The 24174-nt window shown below is 45.1% G+C and overlaps 1 protein-coding gene across 3 annotated transcripts in view; it reads right to left on the reverse strand.

The window, feature by feature from the left end:
• Positions 1-6295: 6295 nt before the first annotated feature.
• The window catches only part of BICRAL (BRD4 interacting chromatin remodeling complex associated protein like), a 70795-nt gene continuing 52916 nt past the window's right edge, over positions 6296-24174 (reverse strand). For all 3 annotated transcript variants that reach the window (XM_032409812.1, XM_032409810.1, XM_032409811.1), the window contains 7 exons: positions 18414-18519; positions 17501-17601; positions 15475-15536; positions 14377-14522; positions 12955-13049; positions 11256-11358; positions 6296-7088 (listed from right to left, as the gene is read on the reverse strand). In XM_032409812.1, the coding sequence (XP_032265703.1) occupies positions 6301-7088; positions 11256-11358; positions 12955-13049; positions 14377-14522; positions 15475-15536; positions 17501-17601; positions 18414-18519 (1401 nt within the window). In that variant the 3' untranslated portion in view covers positions 6296-6300. The remainder of the gene's footprint in view (positions 7089-11255; positions 11359-12954; positions 13050-14376; positions 14523-15474; positions 15537-17500; positions 17602-18413; positions 18520-24174) is intronic.

Consider the following 24174-nt stretch of genomic DNA (forward strand, 5'->3'; position numbering starts at 1 on the left):
GGTTCAGTCGGTTAAGCATCTGCCTTTGGCTCAGGTCATGATCTCAGGGTCCCGGGATGGAGCCCTGCATCCGGCTCCCTGCTCAGCGGGGAGACTGCTTCTCCCTCTCCCTCTGCCACTCCCCCTGCTTGTGCTCTCTTGCTCTCTCAAATAAGAAAATTAAAAAAAAAGAAAGAAAAAACTGTCTAGGTAATTATATTCTTGTGATTTGCCTGTTTATTTATTATTTTGATTTGCCTGTTTTTGTTTATTATTTTGATTTGCCTGTTTTAGAAACCACTTGACTGTTTTTTTAAGAGTCCTTTCAGGACGTTCTGTGGCTCTCTGGCCTGACTCCAGGGTTCCTTTCCTAGCATATTCCACAACAAGTTACTTCTGTCCTGTCTGCACTTTGGGATTATTTGGAATCATTTAGGAGATAAATTGAGCAGTGCTTTCTCAGTGAGGCAAAACCACCACCCCCACAGCACCCAAAAGGGGGTTCCATCTGCAATTTCCCATCGGTCCCAGACCTCTTGGATAATGAGCCTTCTTGAAGGTGACTTCGTTTTGTTTCAAGTTTTCCTTGTTGCTTCCTCAGCGAGTGACATGGGGTTACCAGGAATCAGGTGGGAAAGAGATTAGTGTGAAAGCAGCCAGATGAGCCTAGAGTTGGGGGAGACAACGTGGCCAACAGCTTTTGATCCTGATGAAAGACAAGCATAAGGGGGCAAACGTGTGAAGGAAAAAGGAGAGAACCTGTGAAGGGCAGCCACTTTTGAGGGGCCAGGCTGGACCCAGGAAACCTAGAGTAGGAAGCAGACAGTATGCAGGAGGGATGACCAAAGGCAAAACAGAAAAACCCAAACCGCCCCTGAATTATTTCAGGGATAATGGCACTTAGCTTCTTCCACCTTTCCCACTTCTTCAGTAACACCCCATTTTACACCGTAAGGAGTTAGAGGGCCAGGACAAATCTTCCTAGTTCATAGGCAAAGAAGTTGAGGCTGAGAGGACCTTACGCTGAGATCTCTATGTGTTAGACAAGGTCCTAGAACCCATTTCTAGGTTCTGCTGCCAAAGGCACTTTCTGCCCACCCTGTTGTACTGCCTCCCCGGACCTCACAGAAGTGATTCTTTTTTTTTTTTTCCTGAGGATCTTCTTGCCTTTGCAAGTGTGTTCAAAGGCCAGGCTCCAGCACATGCCCATGGGAAATGTAGATTAGGGCTTCAAGGCCTTTTATGGGCAGCAACACAGACACAGGCTATCCATATTACAGAATCCACTTTAGACTACAAAGGTGCTCCTACCATTTGTGTGAACCAGATTTCTCCACATATTTAACCCTATGATTACAAAATGCCTTTACCTTTATTCCTGCACAAAGCACAATACCTTTTTCTCAGATGTAACTCAGGGTGTACCAAGAAGCAGGACATTGGAATATACACTGCAACTCTACTGAAGTGGTAGGCTGGAAAGAATTTTAGCCCTAGTTTCTTCTCTCCTGAACTCCAGTCAATTCCCAAATGTAATGCAATTATTTGTGTGCCTGTTTCCTCTCTAGGTTGCAAGCTCCTTGAGAGTAGGTCAGCCCTGAATTATCCATGTATCCCCAGTGCCCAGCCCAGTGCCTGTCAACTGCTCAAGCAACGTACGGTGGCTGATGCTCTCCACCTGCAAGTGGGTGCCCAGGAGCCCTCCCTGTGTCTCGGAGAACATACACAAGGCTAGAGCAGAGTCAGAGCGTGAAACCGGCTAGCCCCTGGGGGGACAGCACGGCCAGAGTCTTGCCTGAGCAATGCTGTTTCAGTGCCCCCAGACTGTGGTTTCTTTCTTTTCTCTTTGCCCCCAAATAATCCACTGGCCCCCTTCCTGGAACACAGCCCCCATACACAGGACTGAAGGCTTTAACCATCCTTAGAGAAGATGCCTGGTCTTCCCTCTGGGTATTCCCCTGGGGAATAGAGACAGATCCTAATCAAGCAGCCAGATCATCCTGCCTTCTTCATTCATGGGGCACTCCCATTGCAAATGGCCTGAAGGGGGAGGGGAAGGAATGTCATGTTGGGCACATATTTGTCCTTAGCAAGAGAATCTTGATATCAGGGCAACACTGCAGAAGACATTAAGGGATGCATTGAGTGATGCAACTATTCTAGCAGTAATGATTCTGACTGCTGTTAGTTCTAGGAGAACAACTTCTTGTATATATATTGATTACTGCAGAATCTTAATTTCCTAACTACTACTGCTTTAAGGGTGTGTGTGTGTGTGTGTGCGCGCGTGTGCACGTGTGAAGGCGGCACAATTAAACCATAAGGAATGTAAGTGTAAATCCTAGGCCCCAAAGAAAAATTTAAGGAGCCTTCTACCTTCACCCCCAGAAATACATTTCACCCTATGGTGGTTTCCCTAACAATTTGGGCAGAGTCCCACTTGTGAGGGCAAGAACTCAGAAGGGCCTCAAGGGGCTGACTTTACAGCTAAGGTTACAGAGGTATTTCTCAGTGGATCAAATGTGTGAATCCAGAGAGGAACATGTTAATTCTGGCATAAGTCTTATGTAAAATAGTTTTCCGGCCCTATCCCTTAGCCTTCTTGTCCTTCACTGAAACAAAAGAAATATGATTGAAGAAAACCTCCTGCAGATTGAGGCTCGTTTATGTAACTTCTCAAATGACCCCATTTTTCCTTCCTCAGTTAAGGACCCACGTGACAAGAGTAGGGATGGAGGGGCGCCTGGATGGCTCAGTTGGTTAAGCAACTGCCTTCGGCTCAGGTCATGATCCTGGAGTCCCGGGATCGAGTCCCGCATCGGGCTCCCTGCTCGGCAGGGAGTCTGCTTCTCCCTCTGACCCTCCTCCCTCTCATGCTCTCTGTCTCTCATTCTCTCTCTCTCAAATAAATAAATAAAATCTTAAAAAAAAAAAAAAAAAAAAGAGTAGGGATGGAGGCCAGAGATGTACATGACTAAACTTTCTCACCGACCAACCCTGTTGAGTTGGAAACCGTTTGGAAAGGCCAATCAATTACAATCCTATCCCCTCACTAGTTTAGGTTCCTGTTTGGGAATGGTAAATCTATTTCAGTTGAACTCCCACTGAACACTTACTTACCCTTTTCTTCTGGAGAAAGAGCCATTCCTATTTGCAAAATCAAGACAATCACAGTTGCACATTTTCCCAAATCTTTGGCTGTATTGCAATGGTTGTTTCATTTCGTAATCTCCAACTAAACATTTCCTAACCATGGATTAACAATATAGTTACTGACTGGTTTCTTTTAACAGTATTTATCCAACATAACAAAATAAACTGCAATTTGTTATACTTTTTTTTTACAAAACATTTTATAAATATTTTTACAAAATGTATACAAAGCAATTTCAAGTGAGACATACTATACAAATGAAGGTATTTAAGCAAATAAAGCCCACACCACACTGACAGTGAGTGACGCGTCCTCTATAAGTCAAGTCAGTCTGTAAGGCCTCCCTAATCTAACAAAATCTACTAAATTCTTCAGAGCTAAAATAGTTCTTTTTCGTAATTGCCAGTTTAAAATTTGCTTTATCTTTAGGCAGTATTTAAGGACACAGAAAATCAAATGCTTAATAACAAATGCACACTTTTCCACAACAACAGGAAAAAAAAAAAAGAAAGAAAGAAAATGATTTTTGTTACTGAGTACAAGTAGTTCTAAAACTTAACCTTGACTAATGAACCTGAACAACTGAAAGTTGGCCGTCCAAGGTGGAGCTCTCTTACCCTTCGCCAGAGGGGGCTCGACATGCGAGTTAGGACCCATGTGCACATAATCTAATCACAGGAGTAAAATACATTTTCGTAATCTTCATTTGTCATTATCTAGAATCTTTCCTCCATAGAAAGTAAACTTACATACAAGGACACAAAAATTTACAAGTTTCATTTTGGTGAATTAGGCTCTCCGTTTGCTAGGCAAGTGTTAGGGCTTGAAAGACCCTTTGAGATGGTATTTAGAAAGGCGGGGGCTGGGGTAGCAGGGCAGGATAGGGAAGAAAGGGAGGTGACAAATGTACATGAAGTTTATCTTTTAAGAATTCCACTGATTGGCATAATTAATTAGTAGCCTACGTGAAGGTTTCCAGGTAGAGAGTTCCACAATGAGAAGAATTTGATTAAGAGGGACCATCTTTAAGTCTTGCTAGGAATGAGGGGAGCATGAGTCCTAAGAGAAGAGCCTATGAAATCATGGGGTTCAGGGCAGGGTGTTACCCCCGGGCTGCCCAAACAGAAAGTTCCAACTGGCAATACCAACTTATCCTTCTAATATGTTACAATACAGGAAAAAGGGGAAATCTGCAACTTGGACATTGGCACAAATAAGGAAAAAATGGGAACCCTAAAATGGCCCAGATTTTCCAAGTTCTATTGGCCGGGGTGGGGGTGAGGGTGGGGAGAAGGTACTTTGCTTTTAAGAAGACTGGCTGTCTGAGGGGGTTCCTTCAAGGACAGTGTAGGGACAGAGAGGGACAGGGAGAGTCTGGGTCTTCTGTTGTCGTGTTTTCCAATAATCAGAAGCCTTCCTTTCCATCGCAGGCCAATCTGGAGAAGAAGCGCCCAACATGATGACAATGGGGGTCATCCCCGTTCTGGAAACAGCCAGAAACAGATGCTGGCACCGTGTGAGAGCAGTGGGTGCACCTCTAAAGCCCAGAGAGATCAACCGAAGAAATGAGAGAGTGCGTGCAGGAAGTGGGAGGAAGACTGGGTGTGTCCACACTGTCACCAGAGTCACCTCTGGATCTGAACAGCTCAGGTACACGCACACACACACGGGGGAGGGCACGTATGAAATACCGTTACATCGCCTTCCCAATGATGGGAGAGACCGGCTGGTTACAATGACACTGAGGATGAAGGGAACAGCAGAGGTGGGATGACCTGGGGCACAAAGAAGGAAAACGGGGAAAGCTCCCTGAAAAGAAATATAAATAAATAAAGCAATAAGTCATGTTCACTAATATGAACACGGGCCACACACAGACCATGACAGGGCATGTCCTTTGGCTCTCAAGTGGGACTCCCGTGTCTTAGATCTTTTCTTTCAGTGGGGGGGCTGGCTGGTTACTTTGGTTTGTCTGTGTTTTGGTAATGATTGCTGCCAGGGGGTGTGTGTGGGGGGGTGACTACTGTTCTCAGACGAGAAGCATAAACAAGGCCAAAGTCCCCTTAAAGTTTAAACTGAAAAATTACAACACAGTTTTCGAACGAAAGTGCTTTAGACGCTTGGCTATTTGTGGGAGAGGGGCCAGAGAGGTTAAATGAAAAGAAACCCAGCAACAAACAAAAACATACAGCATATGTTGACTATATCCAATTAGAAAATGCGAAAACGCTTGTTTTTTTTTCTCAATAGTTCACATATATATGCTTTTACATATATACATATTATATCCCTCAAGGCTCTATCCCGGCCTCCCTGTACACTGTGCCACTTAACTGGTTTCCGTTTTCCTTTATTTAGCCTGATGAAATGATCTCAAGTCATGCTGTTGCAACTAAGAACAGAGCATTCCCTAGATGAAACTCAACGCGCAGCGGCTGAAAAGCGTGGGCTTTGCTCCGGGAACGTCAGAAAAGCACTTGAACGATGAGCAAGGAAACCCTGCAAATGCCCTGCTTGTGCGCTACTGGCAGCTTCGGGGGGGGGGGGGCTTCCTTGCGGCGTCCCTGGCAGAGCAGCTCAGAGAGGGCCTGAGGGGGGCAAGACCCGGCGGTCTGCCCTCCCAATGACAAGGACAACAGACCCCAAACGGCAAAATTTGGAGATGCGGTGGGCTATTCTTTAAAAAGTAGCTTCTATCAGTCCTGTTTGATTTTCTTTAATAAGTCTGTTCTTTTCAAATGACTTATGATTGTCAGAATTTTACCCAGGGCCAAGTGTACTGTGATCTCAGCGAGTTACGGTGTTTTGTTTTGAAAAATTAAAACAAGTAAACAAACACAGAAATGACTATTAAGCACTTTCGTAACACTTGAAATGTGTCGGGCCTATCAGACTGCTTTCTAACAAGGATTCGTTTCGCGAAGGGATCTCCCTGTAACCACGACGAGTATTGCTCTGAAACAAAGAATGGGATCGAGATCAGAAAGGACAACCTGTGATGACAGATCAAGCAGGCTGGAGACAGGAGACCACTTCCGCTTGCTTTTGCCAGGAAGAATGTAACTTGTCCGGGGCGGGGTCTTGGGGCGGGGTCTCGGGGACGGGGTCTCGGGGACAGGGTCTCGGGGACAGGGTCTCGGGGACGGGGCGGGGAAGGGCTGAGGCTATTAACACTCTAGGATACTATTTACAGCTGCTTCTAAAATGGAGTCCGTTTCTACAATGCCTTCACTGTGGTCCGGGATGAACTTTTCCAGGCAGTTTTCCTGCGAAGCCATTGGAGAAAAGTTGGGGAAATCCAACTCGACAGAGCCGCTAACCGTGGGGTCACTCTGGGGCTGCCGCCCGGCCTTTTTCAGTTCCAAGATGTTCTTAAACGTTGTTTCTAAACTCTTGGTGAGCTGGAGATCTGGCTGGGGTTCGCCCGACCCTTTCATGATGTCTGTGTGTAAAACTTCATTCTTTGGAGAATTCCTCAGAGTTTTGTCCTGGAAGGAATTGTTACACGTCATCTCCAAATGAGAATCCCCTAGGATACTGGAGAGTTTGCTGTCAGTACCATGGTCCGGTCGGGATGAGGTTTTCCGGGGCCCTTCGGGGCCGGGAGGGCACTCGCTGGCCTTCACCGACTCCCGCCGGCTGCTCTTCTCTTCGGACGCACTGCGGTACTGAGCTAAGCCCGCCTTGTCGAACTTCACCGCTCTGCCGAGGCATTCAGTTTTTTTAGAAATGTTTCCTTCTGCGGACACCACGATGTGATTAGGCACTAGATGAAACTGGTCATGATTCGTGGATTCCGCCATGCCTGGTCTGGCTCGGTCTCGGCTCTGGGCCTTGGCCGTCAGGTGGAAAGAGCTGGTTGCTTTACTGCCGTGCTGGTCACTCCGGCCAAACTGCGTCTCGTGAGCAGCTTTATCAAGTTTGAAGGAACAACAGAAATCAGCCTGAAAACCCTCTGGAAATGGGAACAAAAAGAACACTGAGTGAACGTGGCGGGGGGGGAGCTCTACAACAGACCCCTCAGTTGGTCAGGTGCAAGCCCAGCCCAGCGAGCCAGTCTTTCATGTCCAGGAACGCGTGGGGGGGGGCAGGGGGGGCACAACGCTTGAGGGGGCTTCCTATGACGGTAGCCGGGGCTTCCAGACGCGAAGCTTAACGTCTTTGACAAGGTAGCTGCTTGGTGACACACGGGAAAACCAGATGGGCCAAAAGCTCTGCTTTGTCTTGTTCTCTGAGTGTTCTTTTTTTTTTTTTAAAGTTTATTTACTTATTTATTTAAGTATTGGCTACACTTGGGGCTTGAACCCACAAGCCTGGGGCTTGAACCCACAACCCTGAGATCAAGAGTCGCATGCTCTACCGACTGAGCCAGCCGGGCGCCCCTCTTAGCGTTATCTTTAGCTAGTTTTTTATTAATGGCTGCTTTGAAACGGTCTGAAAACAGAAATGGATGCTGGTACCAGCCTGGTTTCTCCCTTGGAGCAGAGGGCCCGGGAATGAGGCTTTAGGGCGGGGGTGGGAGTGGACACAACTGCTTGTCTTTGGGTGATGGCACTTCGGTCCCGGTAGACACGTGTGAGGGGACCAGGCGTTATAAAGCTGCACTTCGCCAGGAGCACAAAACAAATGGTCAAATGATATCTCTTGGAAGGACAATGGCGTGTGGAGTAACCGGGTCTGTGAGTGAGCCCTGCACTGTGCCAGGCTTGAGGAGCCCAGGATGGCAAGAGAAATGTTAGGGGGATTTGAGAGGTGGAGGGCACAGAGGCAGCCTGCTGTTACAGAAGGGCAGAAAAGGTGAAACAGGGCTTTGATGACATCTGTAAAACCAAAATGTCAATTCCTTCACCAAATCACAAAATGTGAGATGTAGGGGACACAGCCTTGACATCTAAAAAGAAGACTCCATCCCACAAACACTGGCTGTGCGGGCACAGTACACAGGGGGATGAAGCACATCTGTGTCCTCAGGACACTCGTGTCTGGGGAGCTGTGACAATGTATGAGGCTTTATCCATACGCCCGATTCATCATAAGGCAATAGGAGATTGCAGGTTCTAGGAAAAAGGGACAGAAATATATCCTACATCATTCTCTTCCTTTTTGGAAAGAGTTGTGGATTCTCCTAGCTACATAGCATTTCTTTCAGACTCTCCCTTTAGACCAAGTGTAAGGACCATTTATTCTTTTTAGGGGTTTCATGAGCCACACCAAACATAAGGCAGAATCTTGATATTTATCAAGAATCAGAAAAGAAGTTAGGGGAATGGAAATAAAGCCACTGGAAAATAATAGTCTAACAGTAGGGGGATGGTTTATTTTTTTTTAAATTAAAAAAAATTTTTTTAAAAAAGATTTTATTTATCCATTTGACAGAGAGAGACAGCGAGAGAGGGAATACAAGCAGGGGGAGTGGGAGAGGGAGAAGCAGGCTTCCTGCTGAGCAGGGAGCCCAATGCGGGGCTCCATCCCAGGACCCTGGGACCATGACCTGAGCCGAAGGCAGACGCTCAACGACTGAGCCAGCCAGGAGCCCCTTTTATTTATTTATTTATTTTATTAAAGATTTATTTATTTATTTGTCAGAGAGAGGGAGAAGGAGAGAAAGCATGAGCAGGCAGAGGGAGAAGCAGGCTCCCCGCTGAGCAAGGAGCCCGACACAGGACTCGATCCCAGAACCTTGGGATCATGACCTGAGCTGAAGGCAGACGCTTAACCGAATGAGCCACCCAGGCATCCCTAGGGGGAATAGTTTAGCTAAATTCTCAAATTAATGTATTAAAAATTGATTATTATTTTGAAGACTAGAAAATGATAAGAACTTCAGATGGGTTAAATGGAAGAAAATTAGAACAAAATCATATCTAGCATATGATTATAAGTATACATAAATGATGTATGCAAATGGGAACCAGAACTGGAAGAAAACTGGGAGAAATAAAAACTTTTCGTTTATAGGATGGTGCAAGTATGGGTAAAATTTATACTCCATGAATTGTTATAATGTTATTTGATTTAAAAATATTTTAGAGGCCAGAAAAAAGGAGGATTTTTTTTTAAAAGTTTTTTTTAGTTATTTATTTGTTAGAGAGAGAGAGCACAAGCAGGGGGAACAGCAGACAGAGGGAAAAGCAGGCTCCCCGCTGAGCAAGGAGCCCGATGTGGGGCTCCATCCCAGGACCCTGGGATCATGACCCTAGCTGAAGGCAGACGCTCAATGGACTGAGCCACTCAGGCATCCCAAGGAGGATTTTTTTTTTAAAGATATTTATTTATTTACTTATTTGAGAGAGAGAGAGAGAGAAAGCACGAGCAGGGGGAGGATCAGAGGGAGAAGCAGGCTCCCCACTGAGCAGGGAGCCCCATGCAGGGCTTGATCCCAGGACCCCGGGATCATGACCTGAGCCAAAAGCAGATGCTTAGCTGACTGAGCCACCCAGGCGTCTCTATTTTTATTTTTTAAAATATTTTATTTATTTATTTGAGAGACAGCATAAGTGGCGGGAGGGACATTGGGAGAAGGAGAGGGAGAAGCAGACTCCCTGCTGAGTGGGGAGCCCTACACAGGGTTCAATCTGAGCCCACCCAGGCGCCCCAGGAGGATTCAGTTTTATTTTTATTTTTTAATTTTAATTTATTTTTAATTTTTTAAAAAAATATTTTATTTATTTGAGAGAGAAAGAGAGAGAGGGAGAGCACACAGAGGAAGAGTGAGAGAGAGAAGCAGACTCCCCACTGAGCAGGAAGCCTGATTCAGGACTCCATCCCAGGACCACCCCAGGACCACGAGATCACGACCCAAGCCGAAGGCAGATGCTCAACCAACTGAGCCACCCAGGTACCCTGAGGATTCATTTTTAAAAGGCAGAATGTGTTGGGGCACACTGAGCATGGAGCCTGCTTAGGATTCTTTCTCCTCTGCCCACCGCCCCTCCCCAGGCACATGCGTGCACGCTCTCTCTCTCTCTCTCAAAAAAAAACAACAGCACAAAAACAAACAAAAACCCAGCCATTACAAGAAGGACACTTAGACCCTCCTCTGTCCCCCTGAGAGCAGGAAATAAATCTCCCACATAAAAAGTGCCCTCCCTGTACCAGGAGATAGACATCCTTATCACCAGAAATAGGGAATTCAGGGCCCAGAAGGCGTAGAAACAGTCCTTGTTACTTTTCACTAATTTACTACTCCAGCCCAAATTCTGTTTAGAATTCCTTACTAACTGAAGCTCCCAGAGTTAAGTCTTCTTTATCCTGTCAATTCCTCATAGATTTATTGTCTCTTTGTCTAAAAAGTATAAAAACTGCCTGCCTTGGTCATTCTTTGGTTTCAGTTTCATTACTGGGCCTCTGTACACATGTAATAAAACATTTTTCTCTCCTGTTAATACGTAAATTTAATTTGTCCAGCTAGAAAAACCTTGGCCGGAGGAAAATTTCTTCCTGCCCTTCAGTGCAGTCAGTGGGAAACTGCGGGGTGAAAGAAAGGTACTTAATGGAGCATCTTAATTTACGAGCTTGCGGGCAGGGCCCCTAACGATGCCTTGCACATGGTAAGATAACTCGATAATTTGCTGAGGCTTAAATGCTTCTGGGAAGGCTTCTGACTTAATTTAGTTCTCTAGGGGCGCCTGGGTGGCTCAGTCATTGGGCACCTGGGTGGCTCAGTCATTAAGCAGCTGCCTTCGGCTCAGGTCATGATCCCAGGGTCCTGGGATCGAGCCCCACATCAGGCTCCTGCTCAGCCGGAAGCCTGCTTCTCCCGCTTCCACTCGCCCTGCTTGTGTTCCCTCTCCCACTGTCTCTCTCTCTCTATCAAATAAATAAATAAAATCTTTAAAAAAAATAATTTAGTTCTCAAGAAATAGAGAAAGAATGAGAAGTTTACGTTTATAATGGGGAAACACCATCACATAACGAATGTGGAATTCCAGCTTGGATTTTCTAGACTATGGACCTTCTCACAGTATTCACGCACTGCTCTTACTCTGGGTTTTTTCTCCCCAGAATGCATTCTGTACCTTCAGGTTTCATACCCAGCGGTGGTTCAGAGAGACTCCCCACAGGCCCACGGCCCGGAACCCTGGCAGCACCTCTCCTCTACTTTTCCTCTGACATTTCTTACCAGGATCTACAAGTGCCAGACGCTTGTCTCGGGACAGAGAAGCTCTTTCCTCCTGGTTGAACATCCTGTCGATCATCACCATTTCAGCAGAGGGGTTGATCCGCTGAAAACGAGAGTCTGGTCATTTCAGATGCCTTTTAACAAAGTGCAAACATCCCACTGCATCTTTGAAACAAACGAACCAACCAGGCCTGAAAATTTGGTGTCTAGGTTCTAGTATCGTCCCATTTAGTCCCATTTATCCTTGTCACGTAGGGAGGCATTTTTTAAAACTGTATTTTTGGGGAAAAGGTGATTTACACTGATTTCTAGAGAGGACGTGAAAACTAAGCCTGCCTTCTTTGCTTCCCCTGCCTGTCTGTGCACCCGCACCTAGCAGTTGAATAGACTCTTGCAGAGTGATTTTATGCACACCCGTGCACTGACGTTCTTCTTGGTTTATTTCTGCACCAAATGGTAGCAACTGTACACGCTGTTCTGTCTTATTTCCCCCTTCTGCTTAACACTATGTTAGAAATCTTTTCATTAGGATGACATGTTTCTTCATATTCTACTATACTTTCAATGTGTTTTTTAGTAAGGCTTTCCTTAAAATTATTTTTTGCTCTACAGAATCGAAGCTTAAATTATATTTGTGAGTCTTATTTAACATGAGAATTCATAGCAGATGTAAGATAACTTGAGGAAATAAGTAGTCCTTTCCTCAAAAATGGTAAGAGTTAAGTCTTTTTGATATCTCAGCATTTTTTTTCTGAAATGGCTGGCAATGTAAGAACAACTATTCCAAATTTTGGAGGCATAATTTTAAGTAAATATAAATAAGTAAATATATATATATTTAACACACACACACACACACACACACATTTTATACTGTATTGTATATGTATATAATATAATTCAACTAAGCTCCCAAGGTACATTTCAAAGTTGAACTTAAATTGGAAACTGCTTGTAAGAGGCCAATTTATAGGTGAAAGCCTGTAAGATTTCAGAATTGCTTCTAAAATCTCAGAATAGGTTTGGTCTTTCTATCATTTCCTGAAGTATCTTCTGTCTCTAATTAACCGGTGCTTTAAAACTAAGTTTAGTTTCTGTTTGGAGTGATGAAAACGTTCTGGAATTAGACAGTGGTTGATGGTTGCTCAACCTTATGAACATAACTAAAAACCATCAAGTTGTACATTTTTAAATCATGCATGAACTTTATGGCATGTTAATGATCACTCAGTTTAAAACAAGATAAAGCTAATTTTAACATTTGTCATCACCTGGTCTTTTCAGACGTTACTCTGAACAATTTTCCCCACACTTCTGGGCTGGTGAGAGGCAGGTGACAGCATCAGAGTGTGCACGGGGGCTGGGGTCTCAGACAGTCCTGGTCTGTCCCCTAGCTTTGCTAATTGCTCTCCAAACTGATACAGGATGTTAGGCCAATTACTTAACCAAAGCCCTGGTTTCCTCACTGGGAACCAGGAGAACCAGAGCACGCATTAGGTGTGAGCGAACGTGTCAAGTGCAGCGAATGCCAAGTGTCGGGAGTACCAGTCAGGTGGAAGGTTTTCTACAATCTTCACTATCTGTGCCTTTGAGATTACGTTGGGAGAATGTAATTCCCTGAAGTTTTTTTCTCTCTGAATTACTAGCTGTGACCTGTGGGGTTTTAAAAAACAAATATGCTTGGTAGCATGAATTTTACCATGGCATCTTCTAGAAGCAGGCATCTGTATTTGTTAAGCATAGCTTGGGTCCTTTTTAGGAGCTGAGTGGCAACTGTTTCAAATTCATTGTCGACTTTAAAAAAAGAGAGAGAGAGAGAGAAAATGGTAAGAGAGTGCAAATCACTCACTAGGTCTTTTTCTTTCTCAGGACCGAAATGCATTACTCTTCCATTACTCAAACATGTCTTGCCTGTGACAGTCTTCTCTTCTTAGGTTAGCTTTCCTTGTTTAAACGTGTTTCTGCACTTTCCCTCACTGTCCACTGTTAGGTGACTGGGCAACTCATCCCAATGCTAGCTTATTTTAACTTTAATTAGGAGGCCAAAACCAGAATACTTTTAACATCACCTATAAAAGAAAACCATATAGCACAGACATGTAATAAATATCAATGAATAGAGAAGGATCTGTTGGTCTAGATGGTCAAACCTCCACTCCCTTCCAATGGTATGAAAAACTGAAACAGTTGAACAAGGAAGTCCCACAGTCTGGGCTGGGCAGACCGGTTTTATGTAAGGACACAAACTAGTTCATGACATCTTGCAGGTCACAGTGCTGCGGCTCTGTCCTTTGCCTGCCTGTCTCCAAAGGTTTTGCATTTTCTAGTCACTCCAAGTCTTCGCATCCCTGTGTCATGCTGGACCTGGACCCTACTCCCTGGACCGCCCAGGGAAGCTCCCAGGGGACTGGAGACCGAAGCCAGGTCAGCACGGCCGGGGGCAGCTGCGGGAGGGCTGAAAGCAGCAGAGGGGAACTGATGGAGTCCAGGCTTGGGAACGGGCTCGGGGGAAGGAGGGTAGAACTAAGCAGCACAGCTGGGAGGGGTGGCTGGGCCAGGCCTCAGAATGGGCAGAATTCCAAGTGGGCATAAAGGGGCCCTTATTATCCTTAGCATTTTTGCCAGTTTCTTGACATACAGCAATGCCCTAGACTCACTTTGGAGCTCGAAGAACGCTTTTGGGGGCTAACGTACCTATCTCATTCATAAAACTGCTGGTAGCAAAAACAAAACAAAAAACAAAACAAAACAAAACAAATAAAACTGTTGGTAGCAGCTAAAGGGGTGCATTCTGCCCAAACACGAGAAATCACTGTGTAGAGCACCGCGTTCAGGGCCATCCATCTGCAGCCAGCCGTCCAAACAATGCTTTGGGTTCAGTGTCCCCGAATTGGTCAATAAAATACTCTGACATTTGGGTATCCCCTCACCGAATATTGAGAAGAGTAAGTCTTCTAAAGAAGGACCAGGAAATTGAGTAAATTGGGAACGAGTTAGGTCTACGATGAAAAACGCGAACACGACTACTCTCTGGGAGCCCCGGGGCTCTCGCTCTCCTGTGGGGCATCCATAGGAGGGTGCATGGTGTGACAGGGGCGCTCTGGGGTGGCAGCCTGTTTACCTTTCTTCAGGTCTTGCTCCGTGGGCATGGAGCCCTGGCACACGTGGTAGGAGAGGAGCCTCTGCACCGCCTCACTCAGTGATCGGAACTGACTTTTGTCAGGTGTCACAGCGTGGGCTTGGTCTCTCTGTAACTGCTGGAGGATGCTTTAAAAGAGAAATTGCCAGTGTCAGTTGGAGATCCATGGAAGGAAATCTAATCATGATTGCTATTTGCGTGCAAAGAAAATAAGATCTACAGGAACGTTATTATTCGCAGGACAGCGGTTCTGTGTTTTCTTCAGTTTTATACTTTGTACACCATGGTGGGAGTAGAGTTTGGTCGAACTGTCTCCACAGGGGACTCACACTATGACCCTGGCCTCAAAACCACGGTGTTCCCACCAAGCCCTCACACGGGGGTGCTCACACAGATCTTGGGAATGCCTGACCACTGGCCAACTAAGCTTATGCTAATATTTCTGTTCCAAACACAGGAGTTTATCAAACCACGCTTCTTCTCAGAGACCCTTTGGCCAGTCAAAGGGTATGTGGTATGCTAAAAAGAGAGAGAACTATTCTCCTTGAGAACAAAAGAGCAAACAGTAGACTCAAACTATATCTGGCACACAGCTGATCCTTCAACAACATGAGGGGGCTGGGGGCACGGACTCCCCGCACAGTCAGATATCAGTATATAACTTGACTTTTCCAAAACTTTACCAAGAGTCTCCTGTCGACCGGAAGCCTTATTGATTACATAGTTGACTAATATATATTTTGTACAGTACATGTATTATATACTGTATGCTTACAAAAAAGGAAGCTAAGAAAAATGTCATTAAGAAACTCATAAGGAAGAGAAAATACATTTACAGTGCTGCGCTGTATTTATCAGAAAACATCTGCATATAAGCAGACCTGCAGAGTTCAAACCCATGTTGTTCAAGGGTCACTGTATTTATGGGTCCTAATAGAAGCAAACTGTAGGAAATCATTTTCAAAGCGTATTTTAAAAAATATTACATATATTATTACAACCTGACTTCTGTTGTATAGTTATTGAAGGTTAGGAACCTAGAGAAATGTTCAAAATGAGTCATTTCCAGGGGTCACTCACAAAGCTCCTTTGGTTAGCTGTTTTGCAGCAGGTCGCTTTTGTCCTCCTGAGTGACTATCCACCTAAAGACAAAACACACCTCTTATTACTCCCTTCTGTAGAAAAAATATGCAGAATACAGTTACACATAAAGGTCACTATGTTGTGAATATTTTCAACTCCTTATCAAGAGCATAGTCTAAGAATGTAGAAGGTGTCCTGCTAAAAAATAAAACAAGCAAGGCCATAGACCCATGTAGCAAAGTCACACTGTGTTCAAGATCATGGAAAGCTGTGCTATCAGTTCCTTGGAAGGACTCAGCTTGTATTTAAAGCCTGAAACCCCAACTCTCTAAACGTATCATTAGATTTTTGGAGAAGTATATTTTGTGGGTACTAACTCCATGAACATATGAAAATTCAGTTGCCGTTACGGTCTAGGTGTGTCATCTAGTAGGGAATCTCTTTCTTTCTTCCTTTTCTCCTTTAAGTAATCTCTAAACGCACAACCCTGAGATCAAGAGGCGCATGCTCTACCGACTGAAACGGCCAGGTGCCCACAGTAGCACTTCTTGTATCAATGTTAAGGACACAAACATGACTTAAGTCAGAACCTGAGAACTGAACCAGATCCTTCACTGGGTATTCTAGGCAGGCCCAGACTATAACAAGTTTCATTAAACTATTCATTGGTGTTTGATGAAGAAGAAATTGAGGGCTCGGTAAGCTGAAAACAAGATTTTTTTCCTTCCTTTTCAGATCAGTGGTTGGGTTAAAAGACCACAGGGACTGGATATTTTGTAACATTCCTGGTTGCTACAGCAGAAAAATAAAAAAACTCTCAGTATAGGGGCACCTGGGTGGCTCAGTGGGTTGAGTGTCTGACTTAGGCTCAGGTCATGATCTCGGGGTCCTGGGATGGAGCCCCGAGTTGGGCTCCATGCTCAATGGGGAGGCAGGGAGTCTGCTTGTCCCCCCTGCCCCATACACTCACTTTCTCTCTCAAATAGATAAAAATCTTTTTTTTTTTTTTTAAAGATTTTATGTATGTATGTATTATAAAGATTTGACAGAGACAGAGAGCACAATCAGGGGGAGGGTGAGAGGGAGAGGGAGAAGCACACTCCCCACCAAGCAGGGAGCCCGATGCAGGGCTTGATCCCAGGACCCTGGGATTATGACCTAAGCCAAAGGCAGACGCTTAACCGACTGAGCCACCCAGCATCCCAATAGATAAAATCTTTAAAAAAAAAGAAACCTCTCAGTATAACTAGGATGAACAGATCCAGGGGCACCTGGGTGGCTCAGTGAGTTAAGCAGCCAACTCTTGATTTCTGCTCAGGTCATGATCTCAGGGTCACGAGATCAAGCCCCACGTAGGGCTCGGTGCTCAGTGGGGAGTCTGCTTGAGATTCATTTCCTCTGCCACCCCTCCCCCCTCCCTGCCACTCACATGTGCGTGCTCTGTTGCTGTCTTTCTCAAATAAATAAATTAATTTAAAAAAAACAAGAGGAACATGGGGCACCTGGGTGGCTCAGTTGGTTAAGTGACTGCCTTCGGCTCAGGTCATGATCCTGGAGTCCCTGGATTGAGCCCCGCATCGGGCTCCCTGCTCTGCAGGGAGTCTGCTTCTCCCTCTGACCCCCCCCCTCATGTTCTCTCTCTCATTCTCTCTCTCTCAAATAAATAAATAAAATCTTTAAAAAAAATAAATAAATAAAAAAACAAGAGGAACAGATCCACTTTGGCTACGATAATGAGGGATCAGCAGTAAACTACATTTTTTTGAGTACCTTCTATGTATTGGCTGCTAGTATAGTATTAATTCATGAGGAAATGACAGTGTTGTAATGTGAGAAATAGAATAGACACATTAATCCCACAAACATGAACATAACACGGCCTGGCTGCAGGGAAGGTCTTCAGTGAGCACACTTTTGTGGGCAGATGATGCCAGGCGGCAACTCCCAAGCTGAAGATGACATGACTACATTTTCTCTCAGTTCTGCTCAGCGTTAGGAAGCAGCTCTACAAACGGTCTTCTACCTGCACAGCTGGCTGGCCAGGAGATGATCCAACTACTTTTTCCTGCTGTGGTTGTGCGGTTCCTAAGGACAGCGGCGTAACTTTGCTTCCAGAGTCCTGCCCTATTAGAACGAACACATAAGACAACAGAAACAGTCAATCAAGCCTCCTATATAACCCGTAGAGTCCAACGTATATGGATTACTGACCATTCTGAAAGGGATTTCTTTATCATGGATGCTCGCTCTGAGGGAGGAGAGCAGGAAGTACATTCATCTACAAAAGCTCTAGGGGCAGAGGTCAGGATTAGTAAAGCCTATTTAGGTATAGGAAATAGAAACAAATACATAAATAAATGGTAGTAAATAAAAGCTGCCAATGCTACAGTTTCAAATTATCTAAGGTCTAAGGAATAAGCCTCAAACCAGTAATCCGTCAGTATTACCGAACCCCCAAAACGCTCATAAATTAAGGGATGGAGGCCCAAATAGGGGGCTGATTAGGAGTGTTCCTGCTTTTGTCTTTTCTAGTATTTATTGAGCAGTGCAGATATTCAAAGCTTTAGAAGAAATGGAAGACATAGCCCACAATATTTTTAGTCTTGGGGGGATTCCAAATATACATAAATAAAGGGACATGAGGATAGTTACAAAGTCACCTGTGCCATATGGTACTAGATTTTATTGTTTCTAAGCAGCACATTTTTTCCATATAATTTAGTGTGTCATAATTTAATTAGAAGTGCTTTTTTTTTTTCTTAGTAGTACATGAAAGGGAGGTACGGACGCAACATGGTCTGTTATTTGGTAGAAAAGATACAGGAGGCAAGGTCAGAGTGGGCATGAGGTGGAATGGGAAAGGTTGCAGCAGGACGAGGGATGGGTTTGGGGAGACAGGGGACAGCGGAAGGGAGCTTACAACAAAGGCTCCTGACCTGGCAGTGCGGTGTTCAGGAGGCCAGGGATCTGCGTCTGCCTCAGGCCATCCGTGGTCTTGGAAGCAGCAATGGGGGAAGTCTGATTCAAACTTTTTTTCTGAGCCTGTGAAAAATATGGCCAAGATGAGAAGTTAATTTCATGACTAAAAGCTTTCAAAACACCAATCAAGCCTGTTAATGCCTACCTGGCATCACCTTCAGGTTAGACTACAAAGCGAAATAAGAATTTTACTTTACTCTCCTATCACGCTGGGAGGATTGCAAAGAGCACCCTTTAAGAATCTATGGGTAGGGGCGCCTGGGTGGCTCAGTCGTTGAGCGTCTGCCTTCAGCTCAGGTCATGATCCCAGCGTCCTGGGATCGAGCCCCTCATCGGGCTCCCTGCTCGGCGGGAAGCCTGCTTCTCCCTCTCCCACTCCCCCTGCTTGTGTTCCCTCTTTCGCTGTGTTTCTCTCTGTCAAATAAATAAAATCTTTTAAAAAAAAAAGAATCTATGGGCATGTTGAATTTTCTGGACGCCATTCATAGGGATGCTGAGATGATACCGGACTGCTCTCTTGCCCCTGGAACTGCTGTGTTGATGGTGCTCAGATGCAAAGGCTGAGCCAGAAACTCAGTTTCTATCCCTAATAGTTTCTATCCCCAGTAATTTTCCATCACGCCTGCAAGGATTATAACTCCGACTATCAGATCCCATGTGGGGTCTGCACAGACTCTGAGCACCTGGTCAGGGCCCAAGTGCCAACCCCAAACCCACTGTCAGCACTCACTGCTTGCTGTGTATGTGTCACCCCGCCACTGGTATGTCTCTCATTCACGTCATGTCAACATCACGTGTAATTGGGAAATGTAATTTCAACTGAATATTAGTCTGAGGAAAATACTATTAGAAAAATTAATCTGATGTTTTAATGGGTATGTGCTTCTTTTCTATAAATGAAGAAGATGAATCGGATGATGTTTAAGGACTGGCAAGTTCCTTTTAGCTCTAAAAAAATCTGTTATCCATTTATCTTTATTTATTTATTTTTAAAGATTTTATTTATTTATTTGACAGAGAGAGAAGCAGACTCCCCACTGAGTAGGGAGCCCGATGTGGGACTCGATCCCAGGACCCTGGGATCATGACCTGAGCTGAGGCCGACTCTTAACCAACTGAGCCACCCGGGCGCCCCTATTATCCATTTAAAGTAAGATGGTAGGGGCGCCCAGGTGGCTCAGTCGGTTAAGCTCTGCCTTCCATTCAGTCATGATCCCAGAGTCCTGCGTTGGGTTTCCTGCTCAGCAGGGGTGGGGTGGGGGGGTTTGCTTCTCCCTCTCCCTCTGCGCCTCCCCCACTTGTGCACATGTGCACTTGCTCTCTCTAATAAATAAATTAAATCTTAAAAAAATAAAGTAAGATGATAAAGGGCTTTTAAATTACTTTCAATTTTTAACCTTCCATGTCATTATCACTTCATAGTGCAGTAAGTTTTCAGAGTTTTTTTATCTAGTTTTATTTTTTTAAAGATTTATTTATTTACTTGTTAGAGAGAGAGCACGAACAAGCAGGGGCAGCGGCAGGCAGAGGGAGAGGGAGAAGCAGGCTCCCCGCTGAGCAGGGGGCCCGATGTGGGACTCGATCCCAGAACCCTGGGATCATGACCTGAGCTGAAGGCAGCCGCTTAACTGACTGAGCCACCCAGGCGTCCCTCTCTAGTTTTATATTTTGTATACCATAAGTAGATTTAGAGTTTAGTCCAACCATCTCCATGGGGGACTTAAACTATGACCTTGGCCTGATGAAAATGTTCCCACCAGGGGCGCCTGGGTGGCTCAGTTGCTAAGCATCTGCCTTTGGCTCAGGTCATGATCCCAGGGTCCTGGGATTGAGCCCTACATCGGGCTCCCAGCTCGGCGGGAAGCCTGCTTCTCCCTCTCCCACTCCCCCTGCTTGTGTTCCTTCTCTCGCTGTGTCTCTCTCTGTCAAATAAATAAATAAAATCTTTAAAATAAAATAAAATAAAATAAAATAAAATAAAATAATAAAATGTTCCCACCAACCATTCATATGAGACCTTGGCAATACCTGACCATTGGCCAAGTAAGCTCATGTTAACATTTCTATTCTAAACAATTATTTGAAACAATTAATTATTTGGTTCCCTTTTCTAATATAAAAATGGAGAAGGATTTGACACTACCCAAGAAGGACTGGAGGAGGTCATTACAAAGTTGGAAATGGTCACCTCGCCCATCCTTCCATTAGCAGGGAAGGTCAGACCTGCACCATTCTAGGCAGACAGGTAATACATTCTTAGTAACAAAACCAGAAGGGGAAAATTTTCCAATGTTACAGCATTTCCACTAGAACATAACTCCACTCTCCTATTGCAGGAAGCTGCTCATGCAGAGGACACTGGGGTTGTAGGGAGGCCTGGGGCAAACAGTGAGAGCAGGCCTTCCTCACAAATATTTCCAGGGGACGAACACTAAGGGCCACTTTGAATAAAAAAACAAGACAGGTAAAAGTTGGAAAAATGTGGTTTAACAGGGCAAGGCTATACACTAGGTGGGACTCTGAACTAACCAAATCCACAGACGAATAGATGAAGCAGAGTGAAGATGTTCAAATGACCATAGTCCTTACAGCAGCCTGTTAGTACACGACAGTTTGGGGATTTTTTCCAATGTGCCTAGTTCACGTGAAACAGAAGAATATCATCCTTATTGCTTTACAGCACACGACTTTTTTATTTTTATTTTTTGTTAAAGATTTATTTATTTATTTATTTATTTGACAGAGAGAGACAGCGAGAGAGGGAACACAAGCAGGGGGAGTGGGAGAGGGAGAAGCAGGCTTCCCGCGGAGCAGGGAGCCCGATGTGCGGCTTGATCCCAGGACACTGGGATCATGACCTGAGCCGAAGGCAGACGCTCAATGACTGAGCCACCCAGGCATCCGACTTTTTTTTTTTTTTAAATAAAAATGGCATTACCCAGTCTGATCTTCTACCTTGTTAATCAGACATGACCTAAAATGATTTATAGCTACTAAACAGATGAATAAAACAAATTCCATGCGTACATAAGTAGCAAAAGCAAGGAAGAGATCATTACAAAGGCCAGGAGAAGGGCCGAGGTTGGGAAGGCCTATGGAGGGGGCTGGTTTCTGGGACTACTGGCAATATTTTATTTCTTAAGTGTTCACATGGATGGGAATTTGCTTTATAATTCTTTGTTAACTGGGGGCACCTGGGTGGCTCAGTCGGTTAAGTGTCTGCCTTCGGCTCAGGTCATGATACCTGGGTCCTGGGATCGAGCCCTGTATTGTGCTCCCTGCTCAGCGGGAAGCCTGCTTCTCCCTCTCCCTCTTCCCCCCACTTGTGCTCTCTCTCTCTCTCTCTTGCTTACTCTTTCTCTCAAATAAATAAAAGTCTTAAAAAAAAATCTTTGTTAACTGTACGCTGACGTTTTACGTATTTTTTCTAAATGTGTTCGCTTTCACAAGACAGAAGAGTAAAAGGGAAAAAACCCAGAACAATCTTATGCCAAAGCCTGAAAATTCACCATCAAATTGAGGGTATGAAGTACTGTTGTGTCTAAAAACAAGGATACTCTCTGAAGGGGCCACCTCTTGTCTGAGCACAGTTGGGAGTGTTTTGGTTTTTTTTTAAAGATTTTTTATTTATTTATTTATTCATAAGAGACAGAGAGAGAGAGAGAGAGAGAGGCAGAGGGAGAAGCAGGCTCCCCGCTAAGCAAGGAGCCCGATGCGGGACTCGATCCCAGGATCCTGGGATCATGACCTGAGCCGAAGGCAGACGCTTAACCATCTGAGCCACCCAGGCGCCCCGGGGAGTGTTTTATAGTCCCCTCGCCCACCTGTCTGAGGCTAAGCATTGGCACCAGCGTGTTTTCATCCTCTTACCGCTGCCTGTGCTTCTCACTGTACCCCTTCCCTTGGGGCAACTGCAGAGGTTTGGGTGGGGTGGCTAGGGCCAGGGTGGTGGCAGAAGAATCAGGATCCAAGGGGGGAACCTGTCCCGGTCCCCACAGTGGAATCACCTCAATTCAGCTGCTCTGTATGTTTGGAAAGCTCCACTGCCTCGGAACTGCTTTGTCTCTAGAAGTTCACTGGTTGTGCCCAGCCTACTTATTTTCAGGGCAGGCCTCTTATCCATCTGGTTCCCTGCTGTATTCCCAGCACTGGAACAGGCCCGGCACCACAGTGAGCGCACGGTAAATAGTTGTGAAATAAACTGAGTGCAGCGGAAGTCACGGGCGTCTGTCCCTCCCTCCCATACCAGCAACCCCCGCGCCCCCAGGAGACAGCAACTTTCCCCCATTCCCCAAAACTTCAGTTTGCTCACAGCTGACAATCTTTTCCAGAAATAAAATTTATCATTCTATTGTTTTTCTTGAACTCGTAGAGAAGACTTACTCTTTAAATACATTTTCTAAAATATATAGGGGCGCCTGGGTGGCTCAGTCGTTAAACATCTGCCTTCGGCTCGGGTCATGGTCCCAGGGTCCTGGGATCGAGCCCCACATCAGGCTCCCTGCTCAGCGGGAAGCCTGCTTCTCCCTCCCCCACTCCCCCTGCTTGTGTTCCCTCTCTCGCTGTGTCTCTCTCTGTCAAATAAATAAATAAAATCTTAAAAAAAAAAAAAGAATCCAGGGGCGCCTGGGTGGCTCAGATGGTTAAGCGTCTGCCTTCGGCTCAGGTCATGATCCCAGCGTCCTAGGATCAAGCCCCACATCGGGCTCCTGGCTCAGCGGGGAGCCTGCTTCTCCCTCTCCCTCTGCCTCTCTCCCTGCTCATGCTCTCTCTCTCTCTCTCTCTGTATCTCTGTGTCTCAAATGAATAAATAAAATCTTAAAAAAAAAAAGAATCCATTTGGTGTTATTTGAAAAGCAGTTGTCTTTAAAAAAATAAATAATAAAATACATATATATATTTTATATCTTAAAAAAAAATATATATATATATAGGGGTGGCTGGGTGGCTCAGTCTCGTTAAGCGTCTGCCTTCAGCTCAGGTCACGATCCCAGGGTCCTGGGATCGAGTCCCACATCGGGCTCCCTGCTCAGCGGGAAGTCTGCTTCTCCCTCTCCCTCTGCCCCTGCTTGTGTTCCCGCTTTTGCTCTCTCTCTCTCTCTGTCCAATAAATAAATAAAATCTTAATATATATATATATATATATATATATTCTTCACAAATAGACTATTTAAGGATACTTTGTTGAGAACTTGGCTCCAAGAACTCTGCTAATATCAGTATACATCTTAATTCTTTAGATCCTATGGATTATCTTGATACCATGTACACATACAGAAAAACCCAACAAATCAAAATATTTAATGTGTCAATTTCCCCTTCTGTGGTACACTTTGAAAGAAACCAATTCCAACCTAGCAAGACGAGATTCATCCTACAACAGGCATTTACTGAATGAGGGAGACGTTTGGGGTCTGCCCAACCACACTCTCGTCTGGGAATTGCCCCATTGCCACAGAAATGGGCTGGAGCCGGCAAGGTTGGAGAACACACAAAGATGTGTGACCTGCCAGAGGCACTGAGAGCTAAACTTCAGGAAGAGAAGGAGCACTTTTTCTTCCATCTAAAAGTGCCAAGCCTGGGGTGTCTGGGGGGGCTCAGTGGGTTAAGCATCTGACTCTTGATTTCTGCTCAGGCCATGATCTCAGGCTTCATCTCCATGAGATGGAGCCGCACATTGGGCTCCACGCTAGGAGGGGAGTGTGCTTGAGATTCTCT

Source organism: Phoca vitulina, unplaced genomic scaffold (genome assembly GCF_004348235.1).
Source record: "Phoca vitulina isolate PV1807 unplaced genomic scaffold, GSC_HSeal_1.0 scaffold11, whole genome shotgun sequence".
Lineage (NCBI taxonomy): Eukaryota > Metazoa > Chordata > Mammalia > Carnivora > Phocidae > Phoca > Phoca vitulina.